This window comes from Aquila chrysaetos, chromosome 17, assembly GCF_900496995.4.
Source record: "Aquila chrysaetos chrysaetos chromosome 17, bAquChr1.4, whole genome shotgun sequence".
Classification (NCBI taxonomy): Eukaryota; Metazoa; Chordata; class Aves; order Accipitriformes; family Accipitridae; genus Aquila; species Aquila chrysaetos.
Window position 1 is genome coordinate 1,084,675 of NC_044020.1, and position 21,307 is coordinate 1,105,981.

The 21,307-nt window shown below is 41.7% G+C and overlaps 1 protein-coding gene across 2 annotated transcripts in view; it reads left to right on the top strand.

The window, feature by feature from the left end:
• The window catches only part of MRTFA (myocardin related transcription factor A), a 50,468-nt gene that overhangs the window by 16,858 nt on the left and 12,303 nt on the right, over positions 1-21,307 (top strand). For both annotated transcript variants that reach the window (XM_041129450.1, XM_030040466.2), the window contains exons 2-5: positions 1,685-1,750; positions 16,765-16,820; positions 19,008-19,083; positions 19,749-19,910. In XM_041129450.1, coding sequence (XP_040985384.1) covers positions 1,685-1,750; positions 16,765-16,820; positions 19,008-19,083; positions 19,749-19,910 — 360 coding nt within the window. The remainder of the gene's footprint in view (positions 1-1,684; positions 1,751-16,764; positions 16,821-19,007; positions 19,084-19,748; positions 19,911-21,307) is intronic.

The following is a 21,307-nucleotide window of genomic DNA, read 5'->3' on the forward strand; positions in this document are numbered from 1 at the left end:
CTCTGGGCTGATCCCACACAGAATTAGCATGGTGCTCTGTACACCCTCCCTCCCTCTCTCCCTTCCCCATACTAAAGGAAGTTGTTTCCTGCCCAGGATGCATATATTAAGAAATCCTAGTTTGGCTTAAGAAACAGAAGAGAGGTAACTTGGTTGCACACTGCGCACAGAAGTACCTTCACAGGTAGGAGATATATTCTTACTGTCATAAACCTTTCAAAGAAAGGTACATCAAGAGCCAATGGAAGTGGAAGCTAGACAAATCCAAGTGAAAATTTAAGTGTGCATTTAAGTGAGGGTGATTAGCTGCTGTGCAAACAACCAAGGAAGAGATGGATCTCTTGTTAACTTCATATGAAGACCAGAACCCTTACTGGAAGATGTATTTTAGTCAAATGCAAACTGCAAATAGGAGGTTGAAGGAAGCAGGTAAAATGGGATGATGTGTGTAAGCAGACGAAGTGGCATCTTCTCCTTAATTTTTTTGATCCCTACTTTAGGGAGTGTACAGTATAAATTTGGATATAATGTATGAAATGAATGTATGGGACAAACAAAGTACTTGAGAAAGGAAGCATAAGGGTTATAATGAGATTGCATAGTTAGACACTAGAGCAGTTTTGCTCTCTGGTGGTTCCACTACATTTGTGTGGATTTCTCTTATGTGGACTATACAACATACATAAGCTTGACATAGAAATAGAAATTTAAACAGGGAAGATGCCATGCCATTCATTTTGTAATATTTTATGTTGAGTATTCTTAGGAGCTTAGGCTTGATCGCAAATGGGATTCGGTATCTATCTATTGATGCTCACTCAGGTTGTCCTAAATTGATACATGTGTGTGTGCACACATGCATGGGATTTTTTTTCTTCAGTTTTGAAAGGTCCCTTTCATATGGAAGCTGTCTTTGACCGTAAGAACAATCTCTAGAATGTTGCTTTGATTGTATAGTTTAAAGGGAAACTGCTGTTATAAGCTAAATGTTGAAATTATGTCTATTCCAGAGATTTGCATTAGGAAAAAAATAGATAATTGCATTTCACACAGGTCACATGTATGTTCTCTTATGCTGAAATAAATATGAAAAATTCTAGTGATAAGGGATTCCTTTTGCCGTGGAACAAGGACACATCTAGACAAATCCATGATATTTCACTTTGTGAGATGTTTCCGAAGGTGAATTTCTGAGTTGAAGAAGGAAATCAGCCTTGTAATTTAGAGTAATGACCAATAATTTTGTCATATCAGTTTAATCTGCACATGGTAATTAGAATCTTCAGGAGTCATTAGCAGCTGGGTGTCACTCTGTTTATTGGAGGACTGTCAGCTGGTGTTTCTCTTTGTTTGTTTTTTAATATTAATGGTTTGGAAAGAAGTTGGTGCTCTAGAAAGAATTGAGAAACAGGGCTGGCTTTGCGGATTTTTATCACCCTGCCAAGACCCTGCGCAACTTCCTCTCCTTGTTGCCCGCAGCAGAATACGGAAACCTGACTGCTGGAGGCCACTTCTGCAATTGCAGTGGGGCAGGGGAGCAGGGTGGGAGGGGGGTCTTTTTGTTCTGCTGCTCGCTAGTGCCTTGGCATCCAAAGAAGAAAACAAGATGCATTTGAAAATGTCTCTTCAGTTGTTTCTTGCACTGATGGGTTTCCTTCTCTTCCCTCTCTCTGCTGTCGTGCAGTGCTGCAGTTGAAGCTCCAGCAGCGACGCACACGGGAGGAGCTGGTGAGCCAAGGGATCATGCCGCGTAAGTATCACTTAAACTCTTTGTCTTGGTATTTTTATGCATGTTTTTGAGTGAAGAATGGTTTCACATACGATTCGAAAGATCAGATTCTCTGTTTCTGCATGAAAAACATCGTATATAAGAGCCCCACCCTGTCCCACCCAACTTGGTCCTTCTGAAGTGTTGGTACGCTAGGTACGGGGCCACCTCCGGTACTGAGGAAGAGAGTAATGGCTCCAAGTGTAACTGTACTCCAAAACAATGCTTGTATTTGATCACAGTGCATAAGAGTCTTCTGGAGAACATACTATGTTAGAAGTGCCTTGTATACTTGACGCATGCTGGTAATCACTCTTCTAACAGGCTTCCTGCCTCTGCAGTTTCTGTTCTTGTTTGTCAGCTCCTCCGACCTCTGAGGCAGTTGTAACTTTGTATGTACATATTCCATAAACCCATGAAAAACAGGCAGCACATACAAGGTGTTCACCAGCAAGGGGCCCTGTTTTATGTTTGTAGCTAGAAAACATAGCTAGAAAGAGCCCTGTGGGCATCAGCCATTCCCCTTCCTGCAGGGGAAGGCACAATCTGCAGAGCCAGAGAACTTTCACTTTTCTGGGTGGACACATAGGATATAGCCTAATGCCAAGCTTTAGTAAATTCACTGTCAAGTTAGTGTTGGAGAAGGTATATTTTCCCCTCCTTCCCCACAAAATGCAGAAAGATACCTGACAAATAGTTTTGTCATGCTTTGGTACCTCCAAACTAGATGACTTATAGGTAACAACCTGAGGCAAGACCAAAGAGCAAATGTTTTATTTTTGAGGTCCTCTCAGTTTCACTTAACAGCTTTAGTAAAAGGCAATGGATCAGGTATATGTTTTCTTCTTTCAAAAACTTTCCCCCTTCCCCATTTCACAAGCCTTACTTGAAGGCGGTGTAGTAATGAGGAGTTTCTCATTCCTTCTATTTCTGGGGTGCACACTGTAATATGACACAGTGATGTGACTTAGACTTTGCTAAAGGCGTTAAGGTTAGGCTGTCAGCTCTCTCTCTGAATGAAGAGAACCTGTCAGCAGCACTCTGTCAGCTGAAGTGGCTCACTGGAAGGCAGTGACATGCTCAAGATGTTTCTTGGGACCCCTACTTAAAATTCTATTACCAAATCAAAAAGAAAAGATTGTCCTGTCTGGATATAGTACATCATGCCTGTCCTCTTATTTTTACCTGGGGAACTCATATACGTGCTTCTGTAGAATACACTTACTTGCTTTTGGATGAAAGATGAGCGTCCCAGTGACTGTGGCCTTTTGCTAATGCTTCCCAGAAGAAAATGTTCCTGACTTCTTTGTGGTCTCCTGCTTTAGGTGGATATGTACGCAAATACTGTATTAACTTACGTTCAGTACTGGCTTTCTTCAAAGTGTGGCTGGCCAAACTTGTGATTCCTGAGAGGGGTCTGTTTTACGGGCCCTTTGAAAATGAGGCCCTTGCAAGTAATTCAAGTAAGGCACCCAGGGTAATTAGTCAGTCTAAAATTTGCTTAAAATACAGCCTAAATAAGTAGTCTTTGTAGACTTGTGCTCTTTGTTGCTTCATTTATGTCTCTTACATGTGAGTTTTATGACGGACCAAAGAAGAATGTCGGTGAAATATCATTGTGAAAATATTGGCGACACATGAAAAGGTCCTTTCTGCAATGGAGAAAAACCACTTTAGCAGATCCGTTCTAAACATGATTTGAAACTAGTTCCCTCCAAGTCATGGTATCATTTACCCATACCCGCCAACTGGAAATAATCACACATAGGGAAATGTTTAAAACATTATTTGCCTGGGCCATTTTTAATGAGAAGATCAGATGTGAGATAAATTGTGATACTTCAAGCAGAAGTCCCATTTTTAACCCGAGAAATACAGAGGATGACTAGGGGCCATGTTCCTCCTGAAGGCATCTCAGAGCCATGACAGCTTTGCTTCTACTTTCAGCAGTTCAGAACAGACATTTTTACTTACTACTGGGAATGTGCAGGTATCCTGTATTCTTTCATCCCTCTGCCCCCATCTGTGAAAACATTTAGGTACTTAATCTTGTTCCTCTGTCATCTGCTACTGAACGTGGCTATACTGGGCCCCATGTCTCCCTCTTGAGTTCGTTAGTCAGGAACCAAGCCCGACACAGGCCTTTGTGATGATTTAACAAAAATATAAAAGTCGGAATCCAGAGGATGGTTTGGTGCTGAATTAAATGAGTTGGAGCACTCTTACCATGTGAAATACTGCTTGGCTTCCAGCCTTTATTTTCCATCTGGAGAGCCTTAACACTCTTGAAAGAATTGTGGTAATTGTGGTTGTATCTACATTAGCATTGTGTCAGGAAGGTGCTTTTGAAGCGAAGCCCCTGATTGCACCTGCCTACTGTACCTTGCTTTGCACCATGAAATGAAGTTTGAGAGTTGGATTAAATTGGGTTGAAAGTGAACTGGGAAATATTCTGCCTACAGCTAATATGCATTCAGTCCATGGGACCAGGCTGTAACTTGTCTGGCACCACACCTCCCATTTTACCTTCAGGTATAGAGTGTGGATGTCAGTTCCTCAGCATCAGCTGTTTTTCTGTGCAGATTTGGTCTTACTAGGCTATCCTATATGTTCATTTAGATTAGCCTTTAATACAGATCAGTTCCTGGAACTTGTAGCCAAACAGATGTGCAAAAAATCCATGAACCAAGTGTGGGAGAAGTTAAAGTTTTTGTCTTACATTAAAAGCTATCTAGTGTGCAAACTCACTTTGGTACCTTTGGTTCTCCCGACTGCAATATTAAGTCTTATGTGGTGTTTAGATTCAGCTTGGTGCCCTAAAAGAGAAATTTTATTTCAAGGCTTCCATCAACACAAGGTTTTTGGACACTGTAAACCTGGGAAGTGGGAGAAGACACATTTGTGTCACATTGAAGTGAGAGTTACACCACTCCTGCGTGCTTATTAAGAACAGAGCTGGGAATTGCTTACTTTGTTCCCATGTGGAATTTTGTTTATATGGTAGAGAGGAAAGGCAAATGTTTCAACATTTTTTTACCAAGTACACTTAATCTCGCTTGAATAACCTTTCCAACCCACCAGCCACCTACAGTGGGGCTACGCTTCACTAAAAGATTAGTATATTGTAGTAAGAAATAAAGCATTTGTAAGCAGTGACAGAGGATTCAAAATAATTGGGTATTATGCTTCATTAATTCTTCTTGCTTTTCTGTTATGACTTTGTGTAACCTTTTACTAGTAGCAGGATTCATTATTTGAAGATTAAAATTCTCAATTGCCCACAGAAAAGAGGTGGGAAGCAAGTCTTCATCTGCATCTGATACACTAGAAACAAGGAGAGCTGAGTGTTGGTATTTATTCAGGTTTTGGCCTATTTTCTGATAGTGCAAATGGACAAGCTGTTTTGCTATTTGCATTTTTTTGTAGCTATGCAGAAGTGATTTTCATCTGCTCATCCTCATAAAATGCAAACTAAACAAAATCTGCTGTCTGTGCTCAACACTTTGAACTCTGTCATGGTGTAGAAGAACAGTCAGATGCTGTCAGTTTCTACAGTATCGAATTCAAAGGTTACAGTTATTGTAAGGTTTTTTGGGGGAGTATTAAACACCCAGTTTTCCACCCTTGAAAAGAATGTTTAAAACAGTAGATAATATGCATCTGAGTAGAAAGACATGTGGAAAGTATCTTCAACTAAACCAGCAAAAAATTTTAGGGGAAAGACGTTTGCCAAATGTAGCAATACTCTGCTTTGCAAAATATGTTGCACTTTTTCTCTTTTGCAAGGTTTAAAGCTTCACATGCCCATTGTTTTACCCATCAGGATTGTGATGTTTGGCTTCTGGCTGCAAACACAAAATATAGGCAAGCATGCAAGGTTGTCATGTGGCGCAATCCTGCAGGAAAGCTGTTGCGACCATCAGATTCACCTAAGCAGGCGAAACAGAAGTAGAAGATAGTTTCTGGGAATGTGCCTTGTGTTGCTCTATAGCACTGCTTTGTGAATATCTGAAAGATGACACAGGCAGCCTTTGAAAAGGGCATCATCTGGACCGAGAGCTTAGGATGAGGGTGGCTGTAGTACAGGCAGAGAATTTCCAGGAGCTTCTTTTTCATTTCTGTGTATCTGATGTTTGCCAGTTTTTGTGCCCACATCCAACTACTCTGACTGTATTCCAGGTTGCAGTATATGCAGAACGCATGAATGTATGTAGAATCCAAAAATGATGGAATTTGTGCTGTTTTTCTAATGGGACTGTTTTTACAGGTGCTGAGGTGTTTCCATGCTATAAGTCTGCATTACCAATGCTCTGATGCAGTTTTCTGCTTGGACTTGCAGCCTGTTAGTTGCTTAAGCGTATTTTAGAATACAAGATTTGTGAATCTTGTGCTGCTGGGTTTCAAACTCTCCTGAGGAGAGTGTTTTTTATCTCCAGACTACACATGGAGAGCGTGCCATAGTTCAGTCGCAACATGTCACACAATTAGGAATGATTGTAATACAGCAGGCGGTCTAATGATTATAATCTCATTAGGCCTCTCATATCACTAGCTGCATTTTTTTTGTACCCATAAGGTTAATGGAGAAAATTTAATATTTGTTGTAAAACTAAAATAGAGTATTTGCTTTTTAGGGGGCTGTGAGACATTGCTTAGAATTAATTCTAAAGGAACTGCCATTTACTGGGGACACTTAGTGATTTAAGGATACAGAGCACAGGTTATGCTTTGGCATATCAGTGTTGATCATCATCGAGGCAAAGCTTGTAACTGGTCTTCTGCATTCAGCACAGCTACCATCACAAGAAAACAAGGATCTTTGAGGTGTTGATTTCAGGAGGTGAAATGCTTGCCACCTGTGAATTTCTAAAGTTAAACCATGTCTCTAGACTTTAACATCTCAACCCCCAAATTTGGCCATACATCCACACTTGTGTTTGTGTAGGGTAGCTAAAAATGATACTGCTGCTTTAGTCTTTACCTGATAGTCTAACCACTTCACAATTTTAAAAAAGTAATTTGGTTGATGAAAATTATGCACTTCCAACTTTATTGCATAGCTGTATGTTTAATATTTTATTCATGTTCATATTTTCTTATGAAGCTGCCAGTTTTAAACCTGAAACTTGCCAATATAGTATATGGGGCAGTAGTTGAAGGAGACCTGTCCTTTGAGGATATAGTCAACTTCGGGTTCCTGTTAGAAACAATAGCTACAGCAAAATATATTAAGTGTTGTCAGAAACAAAAGAAAACAAAACCCCTAGCTTTATGAATTGTTTAACTGTTAATTGTGAAATAGGAGCATCTTTTGATGTATGTCAAAGAAAGGAGAGACAGTAAGCTGTTGGAACATACACAGTTATCTACATGTGTAGTATTTTTCATGGCAGGAACTGTTCTGCAATCATGCTGATGACTTCAGGTGCAATTCTTAATGCCTCAACAGTATTTTAAGGCTAGGGTAGAAGATGAACTGCTATGCCTATGTGGAGTTTTACTGATTTGGAAGTGTTGCAGTGTAGCTACACAGTTGACATTTCAGGATTGTTGTGTGTTATGTTTGAACTGCAGATTAAACCAATTCCTTTAACACCCCAAAAGAGCTCTTCCTGCTTTACCTATCTCTGCTACGTAATGTGTTCCTGTCATTCTCTCACTGCTTTACGTATCAGGTCTTTGTAGTGACATTCCCTATAGTTTTTGGAATATATATATAGTAACAAAACAAAAATACAAATTTTTACTTCCCTGCCATCTAGTGTCTGCTGCTCTGCCCGTTGGTGACTGCTTCACTTTCATAGCTTTTTTCCACAAAACAAGCTGAAACTGTACTTTCATTTAGGATAAGGAGTTAAAAACAAACATATGGACTGTAAATATCGTTACTCCCAGACTTGTTTAATAAAATGTTCAAACCTGTAAAGTCTTTAAGATCTAAAAAGAATAACATTTTTTAACACTTGATTTAACCTCTGAAACCTTGCTATTTCCTCGTTCATTGTGTACAGAATAGGACCTCAAATACAGAGGCTGCAGTGAGACTTTTGATAGACTCGATGTCATGCTCTGAGAGTAAGGCTGGAGCACTAAGCAGGTATCATAAAACAAATAAAACTGTAGAGGACACTTGCAGGTGTGTTTCTGTCTGTGGCATGTAACACAGAAATCTGTAACTGGTTTTATTTTAATTTGATCATCTACCTGTAACTTGTCTCCCAGGAATTATTTGCTGGTTCTTGTGACTTTGATCTCTTCTCTTGAAGCACAATTTCAAAGCCTTGAGGCTTTGTGTGGAGAAGAAGTCTGTACATTTAAGCTGAGAGCCTCATTGTCAGGGGCCTAATAGCTGCACCTGGTTTGTTTATATTTTTAGATAGCTGTCTGTGTTTGTTTTCCATGTGTTTATATCATCCATGATTAATAAGACATGGTCAGAGTAGGAAAGTTCATTGTGTTCGTAATGGAAATGTGCTGTTTGCCCTTTCTGAGGTTGTAGAAAGAAAAGGCCGTGCTCAGGGGTTTGATAGGTTGCGTTTAGTCCTTGATCCCTGCAATGATAAAAGATCTAACTCTGCCAGTTGCAAGAGAAATGTAATAATTCAGGAGAGTAAAATCTGGTATGTAATACAGCTGTTTTCCCTTCATGTTCATCTTGGGTTCATTCTTACTTGTTGGCTGGGAATGGTATCTCCTTTTTCTTCTCATGGCCCCACGCCTCCCCCAGCCTGGGCACTCCATAAAGTTGTCAGAAGACTTTGCAAAGGGCGATTATCCATCCAAGAAGCAGGCATGAAGTCTGGTGTAGGAATGCATGGATCGAAGGGTTCCCAGTAGAAGTTCCTTGTCTCCCTTTTCCTCTTCAGTTTGGAGGTGGCATAATCCTAATTGTAATGAAGCTTTGTCTTCCTTATTTTTCATTTCAGGATTTAGGCAATGTATTTTGAATGCCAAGAGTTAATGGCATTGGACGGAGTTGGTTATACATTATCTGTATTTGCTATAAATGTTCTTTGACACAAAGCTGTAGCCATAGTCACCCATAGATCTGATAACTGTTACCATGGGTGACAATTTCCATTTTGCTCCTCAAGAGGATGAACTTTCTGAGAAATTACACATATCTGTTAGAGTTTAAATTAACTTAGTTGAAAAATCTTAGCCCTTTCTGTCAATAATTTTGCCTGTTTGCTGTGACAAACCTATTCTTCAGGCTTTTGCACAGTTAAAACTAGCGAAAATCTTAAACTTCAGCTGTGTTGTAAGGGAGGTACCGCTGTAATAAAGTTACTGACAGTTTTGCTGAGTTGTGGATGTGGGCTCTGGAGAGGTGCTCGCTCGGTTCAGGCGTTGGAAGCAGCTCGGCTGGTGCGTGGCTCCAGGGTGAGCTGAGCTGAGGCAGGGTACCGCAGTCCCACCTGTAGAGATGCTCGTGCAAGCAGGGCAAGGCCAGTTCAGGGAGCTGGAAAGTGGCTTTTTGGGGGAGCAACAGCTCCGTGAGCTGTGCAGGCTCATGAGTGTTGATGCAGGAGAAGGGGTGGCTCTGTGAGGTAGGGTGTCAGGGAGGCAGGACTTCTTCAGCTCTGGCTTCCATAACAGCCTGAGCCTCACCAAATAGTCTAGCTAACATGGCCTTTATTCGGCTGCCATCTTCCATGCCGTTTCTCTATTGATTGGAATAGCTTGGTAGTAGGGAAGACTCGGTAAAGCTGTAGCACTGTAACTGTAATGCCATGCTTTGGCAGTGCTGGCAACAGTAACAACGCGGGGAGGAACCTTTCGCCAGCCTTTCTTCTGTTTGAGACTAGAAACACTCATAATTCCTTAATCACAGTGATATTGTTATTGAAGGGTGTCATTGAAGGGCAAAGCTGCATTTGTTTGGGTGCCAGAGATGTTTCTCACCTTCACAAAAATATTTGGATTGGGTTTTTTTTAGGTCAATCTTAATTTTGAATTTTCTGAGTTTATATGTTTTGGGGTTTGAATAATCACAATTTACCAGTTGTGGCTCCTTTTCTTATCTTTACCTTGATACTCAGATCTTAGCCTTAATCCAAGGGCTCTTACCAAGGGGTATGAAATCAGCAAGAATTCTCAAGTATGATCAGGTCTGTGTACTGGATGTGAAACTCCCTGGAGCTGTGTAAGGAGAAAAGGGTGCTGATGGAGATCTCTTTTCTCTTACCTGTGTATTCCCCACCCCCTTTTCATATTTCTACAGCATACTGCTCTTTGGTACTGCCCCACTAGCAAGATGACAGCTCCTTCTGTGTGTGTGGCCCAGTTTTGGAATACTTTTTTCTTCCATGCTCTGAGAAATACTTTTTGGAAGTGGGTTGAAGATGAAGGGAGGAAGAAATTGCCAGCTGCCTTGCTCTGTGGTTCGAGTTTTGTGTCTCTTACCAGATGCTACACACCAAATGCTATGGGGTGGGAGCCCCACCCTGAACTGACAGAGGAAGTCATCGAGCCTATTTGCAGCACTTTATCTCATCTTTTTACGAAAGCATAGTAAACAAGAGAGAGAAACTAGAATTTGGTTGCGAGCGGGGGTGCATAGCTGCAGCAGAAGGCCTTCTGCCGTTCTGAATTAAGTCAGCATGTCTGAGGTCGGGTTTGGACGTGACGTGAGCTTCTCTCTGTCATAGCAAAGGAAGATTTTACCTTTCCCTTAGGAACTGATCTAACTGAAGAGCAGAATACTTGACTCAGTATTGTGAATTTAGCTGTAGCCTTCCTACAAACATTGCATGTTGTCTGACCAGCTGATGTGCAGTTCAGATGTCACCTTGTGTCTACGATGAGCTAGATACTAGGGCCAAGGAAAGCTCATGTGCCATCTCTCCTCTGTCAGCCTATGTGTCTGATAGCCTCCAATCTTACCGACTGCAGAAGGTTTTGCAGCCTCTCCTCCGCCCTAGACACTTGAGCTGTGAGGACCTGTGAGGACCCTTTTGCCTTTCTTTCTTCCCTTTATTTGGTTCCTTGCAAACCTTGGTGTCTGCTGTCAGCTGCATAAGCAAAAGCAGGGTGTACAGACATTTTGATCTCTTTTTCTCAGCAGTTGGGTCAGTCCCCTTCCCCTGCTATGTTTCATTCTTAGAGTGACTGAATTTGGTTCTGATTCCACTTCTCACACTAGGTAACAGGAACTTGAAGATCTGCACATGACTATCTTTGAAAGCTTTGGAAGGCTAAAATTTGCTTTTGTACACTCCAGGGTAAAACCTGAACAGAAATGTTTGAACCATTTTGCCCAGCTTTTTGTCTCTGCTGTTGTATTGGAGATTTGGGCTTGGTTCTTGGGCCTTGATTCAGTCTGTTTATAGCAGCACCAGTTTGATGCTTTGCAGCAATATCTCCCTTCCTTCACACATTGCTGTCTTCAAAATGTGGCTTGTACTGAGGGAACACTGAACTTGTGCATTGCAGTTTTGGACCCTGTTTCATAGGAATTAATACATTGCTTTGAAGCGAAGATTAGTAACTTCCATGTCTGTGCTTTGTAGGGAAAGGTGTGCATCATTGTAGATGGTCCTGTGTGCTGCTGCTTAGCTTTGGTGGGTCAGATGGAAGGACAGTAGTTGCAATGTGTAGCTGCAAACATTTTTGAAGCAGGGTGGAGGCACAAAGTGGTTGCATCACTGATCTCCAGGGAGATTTCTCATGGTAGCTAAGGGTGTGGCCACAAAGATACTAATGCTTCAGGAATTCTGGTGATGAAGCATCAAAATTCTCCACAACAAGTAGCAGAGAGACTAAAAAACTAGGATGTATGTGGTAGGAATTTCATGAGATCTTTGCTAGCCAGCCCATCTGTGGTAGGAAAATCACATCCTGCTGTCAGTCGTCTAAAGGTGAGGGGTAAAGCTCATCCTCCTAACAGTAGATGTTGCAAATTGCCAGATGGTTGAGGTGATTGTCCGAGTGGGACAAAAGGACGTACAGCCCAGTGAAGGGCACCTGCTGGACTGTGCTGTCCCAAACCTTGCTGGTGATGCTGTTGTCCCTTCTATCACTAAGCCATTTTTAGTGCTCGTTTGGCCATTTGTAACATCAGGCTGTTTTCCCAAGGTGGATGGGGCAGTCTGAAGACACAGGGGCAGTGGTTCAGCAGCGTGGGGGCTCCTGCTGCAGCGCTGGCCTTAAACCCAGCCTCTCGTTTCTGACTTTGTCTGGCAGGGCAGTTTTTGCTCAGTTTTGCTGACACTATTATTTGTGAGGCCGTGCTGTAAACCAGCATACCAATCCAGGTTAAAATAACTCTTTCAAAACAACTGTGATCTGAATCCACAAACAGTTTTGTCAGCATAACTGAGGGCTAACATGCTTTGTCCCAGGCCTAGGTACAAGAATGAGGGCAGAAAGTGTAACTGCACTTTATTGACGATGAAAATACCATGCACATATCATGTAGAAGCAAAATCAGAAAGGTAAGCAAAAGGTGTACCTAACTGAAATTGGGCATTGCATGAGATAAAGTGCTGCAAAGGAATTTTTTTCTGCATACAGTGGAAAACAAAAACTCTCAACAGCTAATATTACTGTTGTATTTTGGCAAGTTTTTTTTTTTTCTCTGGCAACACTCTATTCTCATCATGGGCTTACCCAAAGTTTTGCTGGCAAAGCTAGCGAAGCCGGCCACGCAGTTAGCTAGATCAAGGATTTGAACTGAGTTAACTAGTACCTCTTTTTGGGGAGGGGCAAGTGCCATGGGGAGGTGCTGGAGTTACTTTATGGTGACAGTTCCCTAGTACAGCTCCCTGTGCAGTACAAATACAATTGGAGCATCAACGGCAAGGCAGAAATGTGTGGGACATGGGGAAGGGGAAAAAAGAGGTCATTAGTTAAGCTGGACCTACCACCAGACTAAATAATTGTTGAACTGCCTCCCCAGGAAGTCATGATGTTAAATGCCTTTTTGCACTTACTGGGTTTAGTAAGGTGCTTGACGTGTGCTTGCCCGACGTTTTTGTAAGCAAGCTGGGACTACTCGAAGCTGCATATGCAACTGGTGAGAGAACAGTATTGGAATAAAGGCTTGGTGTCAGATTGGGAGGATGTGTTGAGCAGGGCTTTTGGGTGGGGTGGGGACGGAGAAGGTCAGTGTCTGATACTATTCAGTATTTTCAGTAATTTGATGTAAACAAGGGAACTGTGCGTATTTATTAAGCTTGCAGGTTAGTAGGCTGGGAGAAGGACAGGATTGGGACTGACAGTATTTGGAGAAGCTGAGAAGTACAGGAAAAAACCAAAGTAAAATGCAGAGTTTCTACATTTTGGTATGTCTAGTCAGTGGCATGAATTGGGGATGGAGAATGGCTGGCTATATAGCAGCTCTGCAGAAGAGGACTGGAGACCTTTCATGGTTTGTGAGCCAAGCACAAGTGAACATGTTATGCATTTTATGTACACAAAAAAGGCAAAGCGGCTGGGACATAAAACTGAGAAGTGTTATTTAATAATCATTTAGCTCTTTAAAAGCTGATAAAGCCTAGGCTGGAATATATACCCAATTTCAGACACTATACTTAAAGAAAAATGCAGATCAAATGGAAGGAGTCCAAAAGAGAGTAAACAAGCAAAGGTCTGGAAAATGTTATCTATAAAGGAAGGTTGAACCAACTGGCTTTGGTAATTTTATATAACAGAAGACTGGAGGAAAACCAAAGTTTTCAAATATATGGGGATAGATGCAAAGAGGAAGAGAATAAATTGTTCTCTGTAATGATTGTAGGTAAGGCAGGGAATAATGAGTATAAATTATAGGAAAGGAAATGTAAGTTAGACATTCGGAAAGTTTTTTAAACAGTAAGGACTTCTATGCACTGGGATAATTTCTCTGCAATAATACTGCATTTTTTCATGAGAGCTCTTCAAGAACAGGTTAGGCAAACTACTGTAAGGAATAGTTTAGTATATTTTATCCAGCCGGAGCAGTCAGAAAGCATTAGGTGATTGGAGTTTCTTCATCCCTGTGGTTATATCTGCTGCTTCAGGCACAAAGGGCTGTGGACATGAATCCTGTGTCAGTGATAGAAGTGCTGCCCCATGCCTACCTGGTTACCACTGCTTCTGCTCCACCAGCCAAGCTGTTCATTTGCGTGCACCGTCAGAACGAGCCAGAATAGCTGATATGGCTGAGAACAGTAGAGCTTTGTCAATATGGGTAATTTTGAGTGGAATGGATAAAGCAGCACTCCGGTGAGCAAGCCAGAAGGGTACGGGGGCAGGAATAGTTTTGCAGGGGTCAGTGCCAAGTGGCTGGGAAGGGCAATGGTAGGAGCTGGAAAAAGCATATCTGCACTGTGGGTGTCCTATAGAGCTCGCCCAGAGCCTTACTGCTTCAGAGTTCTTCACAGGATATTTTTTTTTTTTTTTTTTTTAATTTGCTATAGTAAGGTTAACAGAGTTTCTCCACAGCTCTGGGCTATGTAGTCATTTCAAAGCCAGAAAAAGGCTTAGTTAACTTCGAATGCAGTATGATTTTACAATGGATACTCTCCTCTGACATGTCAGCCCCATCCCAGATCGCTGAGGGAAGCAGTGAAGGATTTGTGCCCTCTTGACATTTTCAGAGGTCGAATATGAAGTTCTCTGTCATGTTGCCAACCCAGAGAGCTACAACCCGGTGCTTGTTTCCAGAGGACTACTCATGAGAGACTGAAATTGTTCTTTCTAAGATTCTTCCTGTAGCAGTTTTGCATTACTTACTATTTAACGTCTATGCGTTTGAGGGGAGGGTTTTTCTTTTTTTTTTTGCTCAGGGATTCTTTTCTTCTTGCTTTGTTCTTCTGTATGCAAGAATTTTCCTGGACTACCTGTGACATCAGCTGAACTCCTGCAGTTGACTTTCCTGACCATTTGCTATGGTCAGGGAAATGTCACTTAAAGTTCATGTGCTGCCTCTTACTGACAGCAGAGGTAGGCAGGAAGGGGAGAGTAAAGAATTACTGCTGTGCCTGCACATTCCAGTGGAAGAGAGCTTTTGAAGACTCGAGTGAGGCCTGCTTCGCTTGTCTCCAGGGTAGATTTTTATACTGACTTATATATTGCACGGTAGCTTTGCCCAAGTGTACCTGAACTTTTATTTTACTTTTCTGTGATATGCCTACAATGAAAGAAATGCATGTTTAAGTTCGAGCATGTACATATTTCACAAGCAGTTCATGCGGCTTGAAAAGACTATTTCCCAGTATTATTTGTTGCTTGCTCTTCATCAATGTGTGATGGTCAGACTGACCAGGAGTTGATGTCTCAGCTAGCCAGTGAAGTTTTTTGTATTATTTTTGCAGTTATTGCAAAACCATATCTCTCTACCCTTACTTTGGCATATTCCAAAGTGCAATCAGTGCACTCCCATTTCACAGCTTGCGTAACTTTCTCTGGTGATTTCTCTCCATAACCAGATTGTATAAAACTATTTTTAATCTCAACAGGAACTATTTGCCCCATTGTTGCAGGGGTCTGTACACTCACTCTCTATGGTTACTTTTCAATTATTGTTAATTTATTCTACAATCATTCTTCATTCACTTCCGTAGTCTGAATCCCATCTATGATGCCCTGGTGCGTTCAGAATTCCTGGCATACAGACTAAATTCTACTTTTTACCTCATTGATGTGAACCTAGAGGGACTCCATCTATATTTTGCAGAACATGTATCCGCCTTGACACTTTGTCTTTGGGTACTCCATTTTATTCTGTAGGAAAGAGTTTAGAAGTCTACACATGCATTAGAAGTGGCTTCTCACATTGCATTTACGCAAGGGCTTTTATTTTTTAACAGTCTTTTGAGATTTCATTATGAAGTTACATTTGAGAAATATTTAATCATTGGCCTTAAGTGAAAAATAATATGAGACTGTATTTCATAGGACCTAGATGCAATACGTTGCAGTTACTAACTGTACAAGTTTAGATTTCTGTCTTCAAAAGACTTGCAACTTATGTTTAAAGCTGAAGTTTTTTAACTTTGCCGTTTAGCTTGATGGTAATTCAGAAACTTCACCAGGCAGTTTTAAATATGAGTATTTCAGAAATATGAAAATAAATTATCATGTTCCCTTCCCTTCTGAATACAAGCCACAATGTGATTGTTTTAAACAACAAGCTACTTGTGGATTCGGGAGAACTGTGAGGAGCTAGTGACACTTACCGTTGTCACCCTCTTTCTCCAGTTTAACTGTGGGACGTGAGCTTTGTGTGCTCCAGAGGAGCCAGGCAGAGTGAGAGATTCCTCCAGGGTTAGTATGGTCCTGGACAGCAGAGGATCAGTTTCTTAAAACACGATCCGTTTTGGCTCTGGTTTTAGACTGGGCCTGAGGGGGCGAGGAGGTCTGTTATATGGAGAACTGCTGTTAATTCCTCAAGTCTTGGTCTTCTGTCAAGAGACAGATGTACTTTCCTGTTCTTATGATAGTTTCTCTTACATGGAGCAATATATACGTCCTGTGGACCTGCAGAATTTGCAACCAGCCCTTGCATGTTCACAAAACACAGGTGCGGATTAAGGAAAGACTTGCAGCTTCCTTTGACATTAAAAGGTAGTAAAGAGGATTTACAGTTCATTAGGATCCTCCCCCATCCTTCCAACCATTTCATGTATCTCTTCAATGTTTCAGTGCCATTCCCTTACTTAAGGGTCCTGGATATCTTACTCTATGTTGAAGCTTGTAAAAGACATTTGTTGGGGGGCTGTTTTTGACTCATGTTCTTGGACCCAACTTTGTGAATAGTGGTAAGTTCCACTAGAAGTGTACCCATATTAGTCTTCTCAGCAGCCCACAAAAAGTCCAGGTCAGTTCCTGTAGCTCCTGTGCTGTCAAATGGAGTATGGCAATTCACATTGCTTTACACCAGCTGGAGATCTGGTCCAGTGTGCTGAAAGATGCAGGAGGCAGTTGCTGTTAACTTAGTTGACCTGAAGGGATGTGCAGCGAGAGAACTTCCATCATTCTAATTCATTCTCTACATGTTTTCTTCTCAACAGCTCTGAAAAGTCCAGCTGCATTTCATGAACAAAGAAGGAGTTTGGAGCGGGCCAGGGTAAGATGCAACATTGTCTTAAATGTTTTGGGGAAGTCAGGAGTAGTATGTCTTATGTTCTGGGCATCCTGTAGCTGTTAATGAGATGCAGAAGGGAATCGTTCAGATTCTGGATGTAATACAGTGCTGTGTAGTCAGAGATGTATTGGATGGGGTGTTGTTTAGCTTGTATGTGGTGGCAGTTAACCCTGAGTGAACTAGTTGTGCCTAAAAACTATTGAATACAGTGCCTGGATTTCCCCTGGAAACTTATTTCTGGAAGTCACTGATATTCTTCTTCCCCACTGTCCATATACTTTACATTTTTATTTTTGTGGTGTCTGTTCTGCCCTTAAATGCTCCTATCATGTTGTTGTGGTTTAACCCCAGCCAGCAACTAAGCACCATGCAGCCGCTCGCTGACTTCCCCCCCCCCCCCAGTGGGATGGGGGAGAGAATCGGGGGAAAAAAAAACCCAACAAACTCGTGGGTTGAGATAAGAACAGTTTAATAGAACAGTAAGGAAGAAACTAATAATGATAATAACAACAATAATAAAATGACAATAATAATAGGATTGGAATATACAAAACAAGTGATGCACAATGCAGTTGCTCACCACTCACCGACCGATGCCCAGTTAGTTCCCGAGCAGCAATCCCCTCCCAGGCCAACTCCCCCCCAGTTTATATACTGGCCATGACATCACATGGTATGGAATACCCTTTTGGCCCGTTTGGGTCAGCTGTCCTGGCCATGCTCCCTCCCAGCTTCTTGTGCCCCTCCAGCCTTCTTGCTGTCTGGGCATGAGAAGCTGAAAAATCCTTGACTTAGTCTAAACACTACTTAGCAACAACTGAAAACATCAGTGTGTTATCAACATTCTTCTCATACTGAACCCAAAACACAACACTATACCAGCTACTAGAAAGAAAATTAACTCTGTCCCAGCTGAAACCAGGACACATGTGGACCTCATGCCACCTTTGAGGAAAGTGTATGGTTTCTCTGTTACCTGCACGTGCACTTGTTTATCCAGTACATTAGGAATTGAAAATTTAATAGCGAGGATCCTCCCCCAAATCTTGTAACACTGAAATCACACAGACTTCTGGCTCTATAGAAAGAGGAAGCCAAGCATCACAATTCATGCAGCACCTTTGCTAACTGGGGGGTTTCTTGATGATTTCTGTTCCTCAAAAGGTCTATGGGGATATTTTTTTTTTTATTAGCCTACAGGGGAATAAAACCTGTTATGACTGCTGGGCTAAGTTTTGTTTTAAAAGTGAAAGCAACATAAGTAAAAAACATAACAGCTGTGATTAAAACCTGTAAGGGAGTGTTAGCACTTTAAACTGTGGAAGGATTGGAACAGTGGACTTTGCATTAAGACCAATGTCCTAAAGGCTTTTGCTTTTTCCTCCTCTTTTTTTTTTAAAACCTAGAATATTAAGTTAATATTCTAGTGTGGGCAATTGACCAAGTATGGTGCAGTTTTCTGATTGACTTTATTTTCTCTGAAGGCCCATCCTGATGACCAATACTTACCAGTCTGTTAGCCACTGTTCCGAGATTCCCATTCCTGGGCTGTGTAAAGGGTAACGTGCTCAGCCCCGACAGGGTCATCTCTGTACATTGGTCTGTAGTGCGTTCTCCAAAGACAGAGCTAAAAGCAGCTCTGGAAATGAAATGAGTCTTGTCATAGCATTTAGATTCTGCCTGCCAAGGGACTACATGGGGTCTTTAGCTTAACAAATAATGTATCTTTAAACAAATAAAATATGCCCAAACCACAAGTCAGCCCTGAATGCCAACAGTATATGAAAGTATTTGCTGTGAACAATGGAACCAGCATTTATCTTCAATGTAAAAAGAAATGTCTTGAATTTCACCATGACACAAGTTAGTGGTGTTGCATAAAAGGGGAAGAGAGGGCTTCAGCTCTTGAGGAAGTCCTTTCCAGTTTCTGTTCTGTGGGGCAGCAGTGCACAGTTAGACTGAGGCGATTACAGTAGAAGGTCATCTTTAGCATAAGCTCATTCTCTGGGTGCTCTGGGACAGAAGATATGCCCATTCTCTGCTCTGTGTTTATTTAGATCTCAGTAACAACCAAAGATGGTTGTTTCTCTTGTTTGTGCTGTCCAAGATTACCTTGCTCCTGTGTCTGATCAACTGAAATTGGTTCTTGCTTGTCTGTTTTTGCTGCAGACAGAGGACTATCTGAAACGGAAAATCCGGTCCCGGCCAGAGAGATCAGAGCTGGTTAGGATGCACATTCTGGAAGGTATGGCACATGCTAAACAGGAAAACTTCAACAATAAACTTTATCGTAATTACTTACTTAACAGCTTTCTGTTTTGCCTCTGAACCCTAAGTCTTTCTTTCAGTTGGAGTGGGCAGAAGATCATGCCTGTTGCATGATTTCGTGGGAGGGATTCAACTGCATGCATGGAGATTCTCAGAAGAATCTGTTATGTGAACTCAAATTGTGCAGTTTTGTGTAGCTGAGCAACAATGAAACAGGGTGACCATGGATTGCTCTTCTTCTAAGGGAAGACACTGTAAAATATCCAGGAGGGAGTGAGACAGATTTGGTCTAATTAGTAAGCACCTCAGTTTCAGAGAGGGAGTACTGCGCTGCTGCTGAGCACCGCATCTTTGGACACAACTGAAAGGGAAAAGATGAAGGAGAATTGGGTGACATCAGTTTGAGAACAGTGAATTTGTCTTATTCTAGAGTCACAAGGGCTACTGTAGTTATCTTTATAACTTCAATATAAATAATATCTTTATAGTGCATAGTTACCTATTGTTATCTGCAACTATTTTTCTGTACAGTTACCTACTGTTATCTACAGTTACCTTTCTGAATAGAAGTGAAATACTGCTGAAGTGCATAGGTTGACCACTGCTGGACTGATGCCATATTATTTACTTCCCCCCAAACAGAGACCTCAGCTGAACCCTCCTTGCAGGCTAAGCAGCTGAAGCTAAAGAGAGCCAGACTGGCAGATGACCTCAATGAGAAGATAGCGCAGAGGCCAGGTCCCATGGAGCTGGTGGAGAAGAACATCTTGCCTGTGGAATCGAGCCTGAAGGAAGCCATTATTGGTAAGGCCAGAGGAGGATCTAATGTTGAGGGCATTTCCCACAGGTGGCTGTGATTTCATATCAATTCACCTGCCTGTCTAAGAGAGAGCAATCCCCTGGTTGGTCTTGTTTTCCTGTCTCAGAATCACAAGCTTTCAGCCCCAAGGATTCTCAAAAGCAGAACTCCCTCTGGCCCAGATAGTGCTACGGAGACATTAAATTCTAGGGAGTATGGACATCACAGAACAACGTGAAAGCAATTGCATACCCTGAAGACTTGAAAGACTGTTGAAGATTGCATTCCCTAGATTCTCTCCTTAAAAATCCCTCTCTCGGTATAACATGTCAGCAACCTTGGTCAGGGAGAACCCACTGACTTACTCAGATCAGGGAGAGGAGACAGAATATAAACAGGTGTGATGAAACAAAAGCTGTCTGTGAACTTAAAAACTTCAGAGGATTCAACCCCTTTAAAAATAAACCAGAACAGATGTAAATCATGCCAGTGCCATTCCAAGGGCTGAAAGGAATGCTGAGGAATAGCCTTCCCACTGCCTCAGCAGTGCTCTTTTCCCGTCTCCCCAGACTGAGCTGTCTGTGTGCGTCTGTGGTTATTCATCCCCTGAAACACGCACAGCTACTTTAAAGACAAATGGGACACAACTGTGAGTAAGACAGAATACTTTCAAGAAAAAGGAAAAGGACAGTGTTGTGGGAGAGCCTGGCTTCACTATTGCACAAGAAGTGGTTGAGGAAGAGAAAGAGTGAACTTGTGAACTGGAGCATTAGAGATGTGGCTGCCTTCTGACTGAGTGAAGTACATCTCTCTGGATTTCTGTGGCTTTTATGTTAGGTGCAAATGATAGTATTTTCCTGCTTACCAGGATTAATTTGAGATAATGTAATCTAAAAAACATTAGTACATTACAAATATACACTCACGTGAATTTATCTACTGGACATGTAGATAGACAGAAATGCTAATAGCAGTCAGGACCACCACTTAATCCATAGCCCTCGTTGCTTGTAAGACCAGAGGACAATCTGGGATTCTGTCTTGAAGAGGGATCTACCTTCCACCACACAGGATGAACACCAAAGGAACCATGACTCAACCTTACACTGTCTAACCACCTTCTTCCTTGGTGCCAGATGATAATCAAATAAGCCATGCCACAGATCTGGGTTTGGGGAGAGTTAAGTAGCAATTGTTATACTTCCTAATCCTGTCTGGCTAAGAAGCAAGGGAAACGGCTTACCCCAGTCTGCATCATTTTATTCTACTGACAGCAGAGATGAATGTAAACACTTAAAAATGATCCAGTTTGGGCTCTGTTCTCTCATTTTTAGTTGGTGTTTTAAGCAGAACTCAGACACAACTATCTCCATGCCTTCACTATCTTTGTGAAACATCTAGT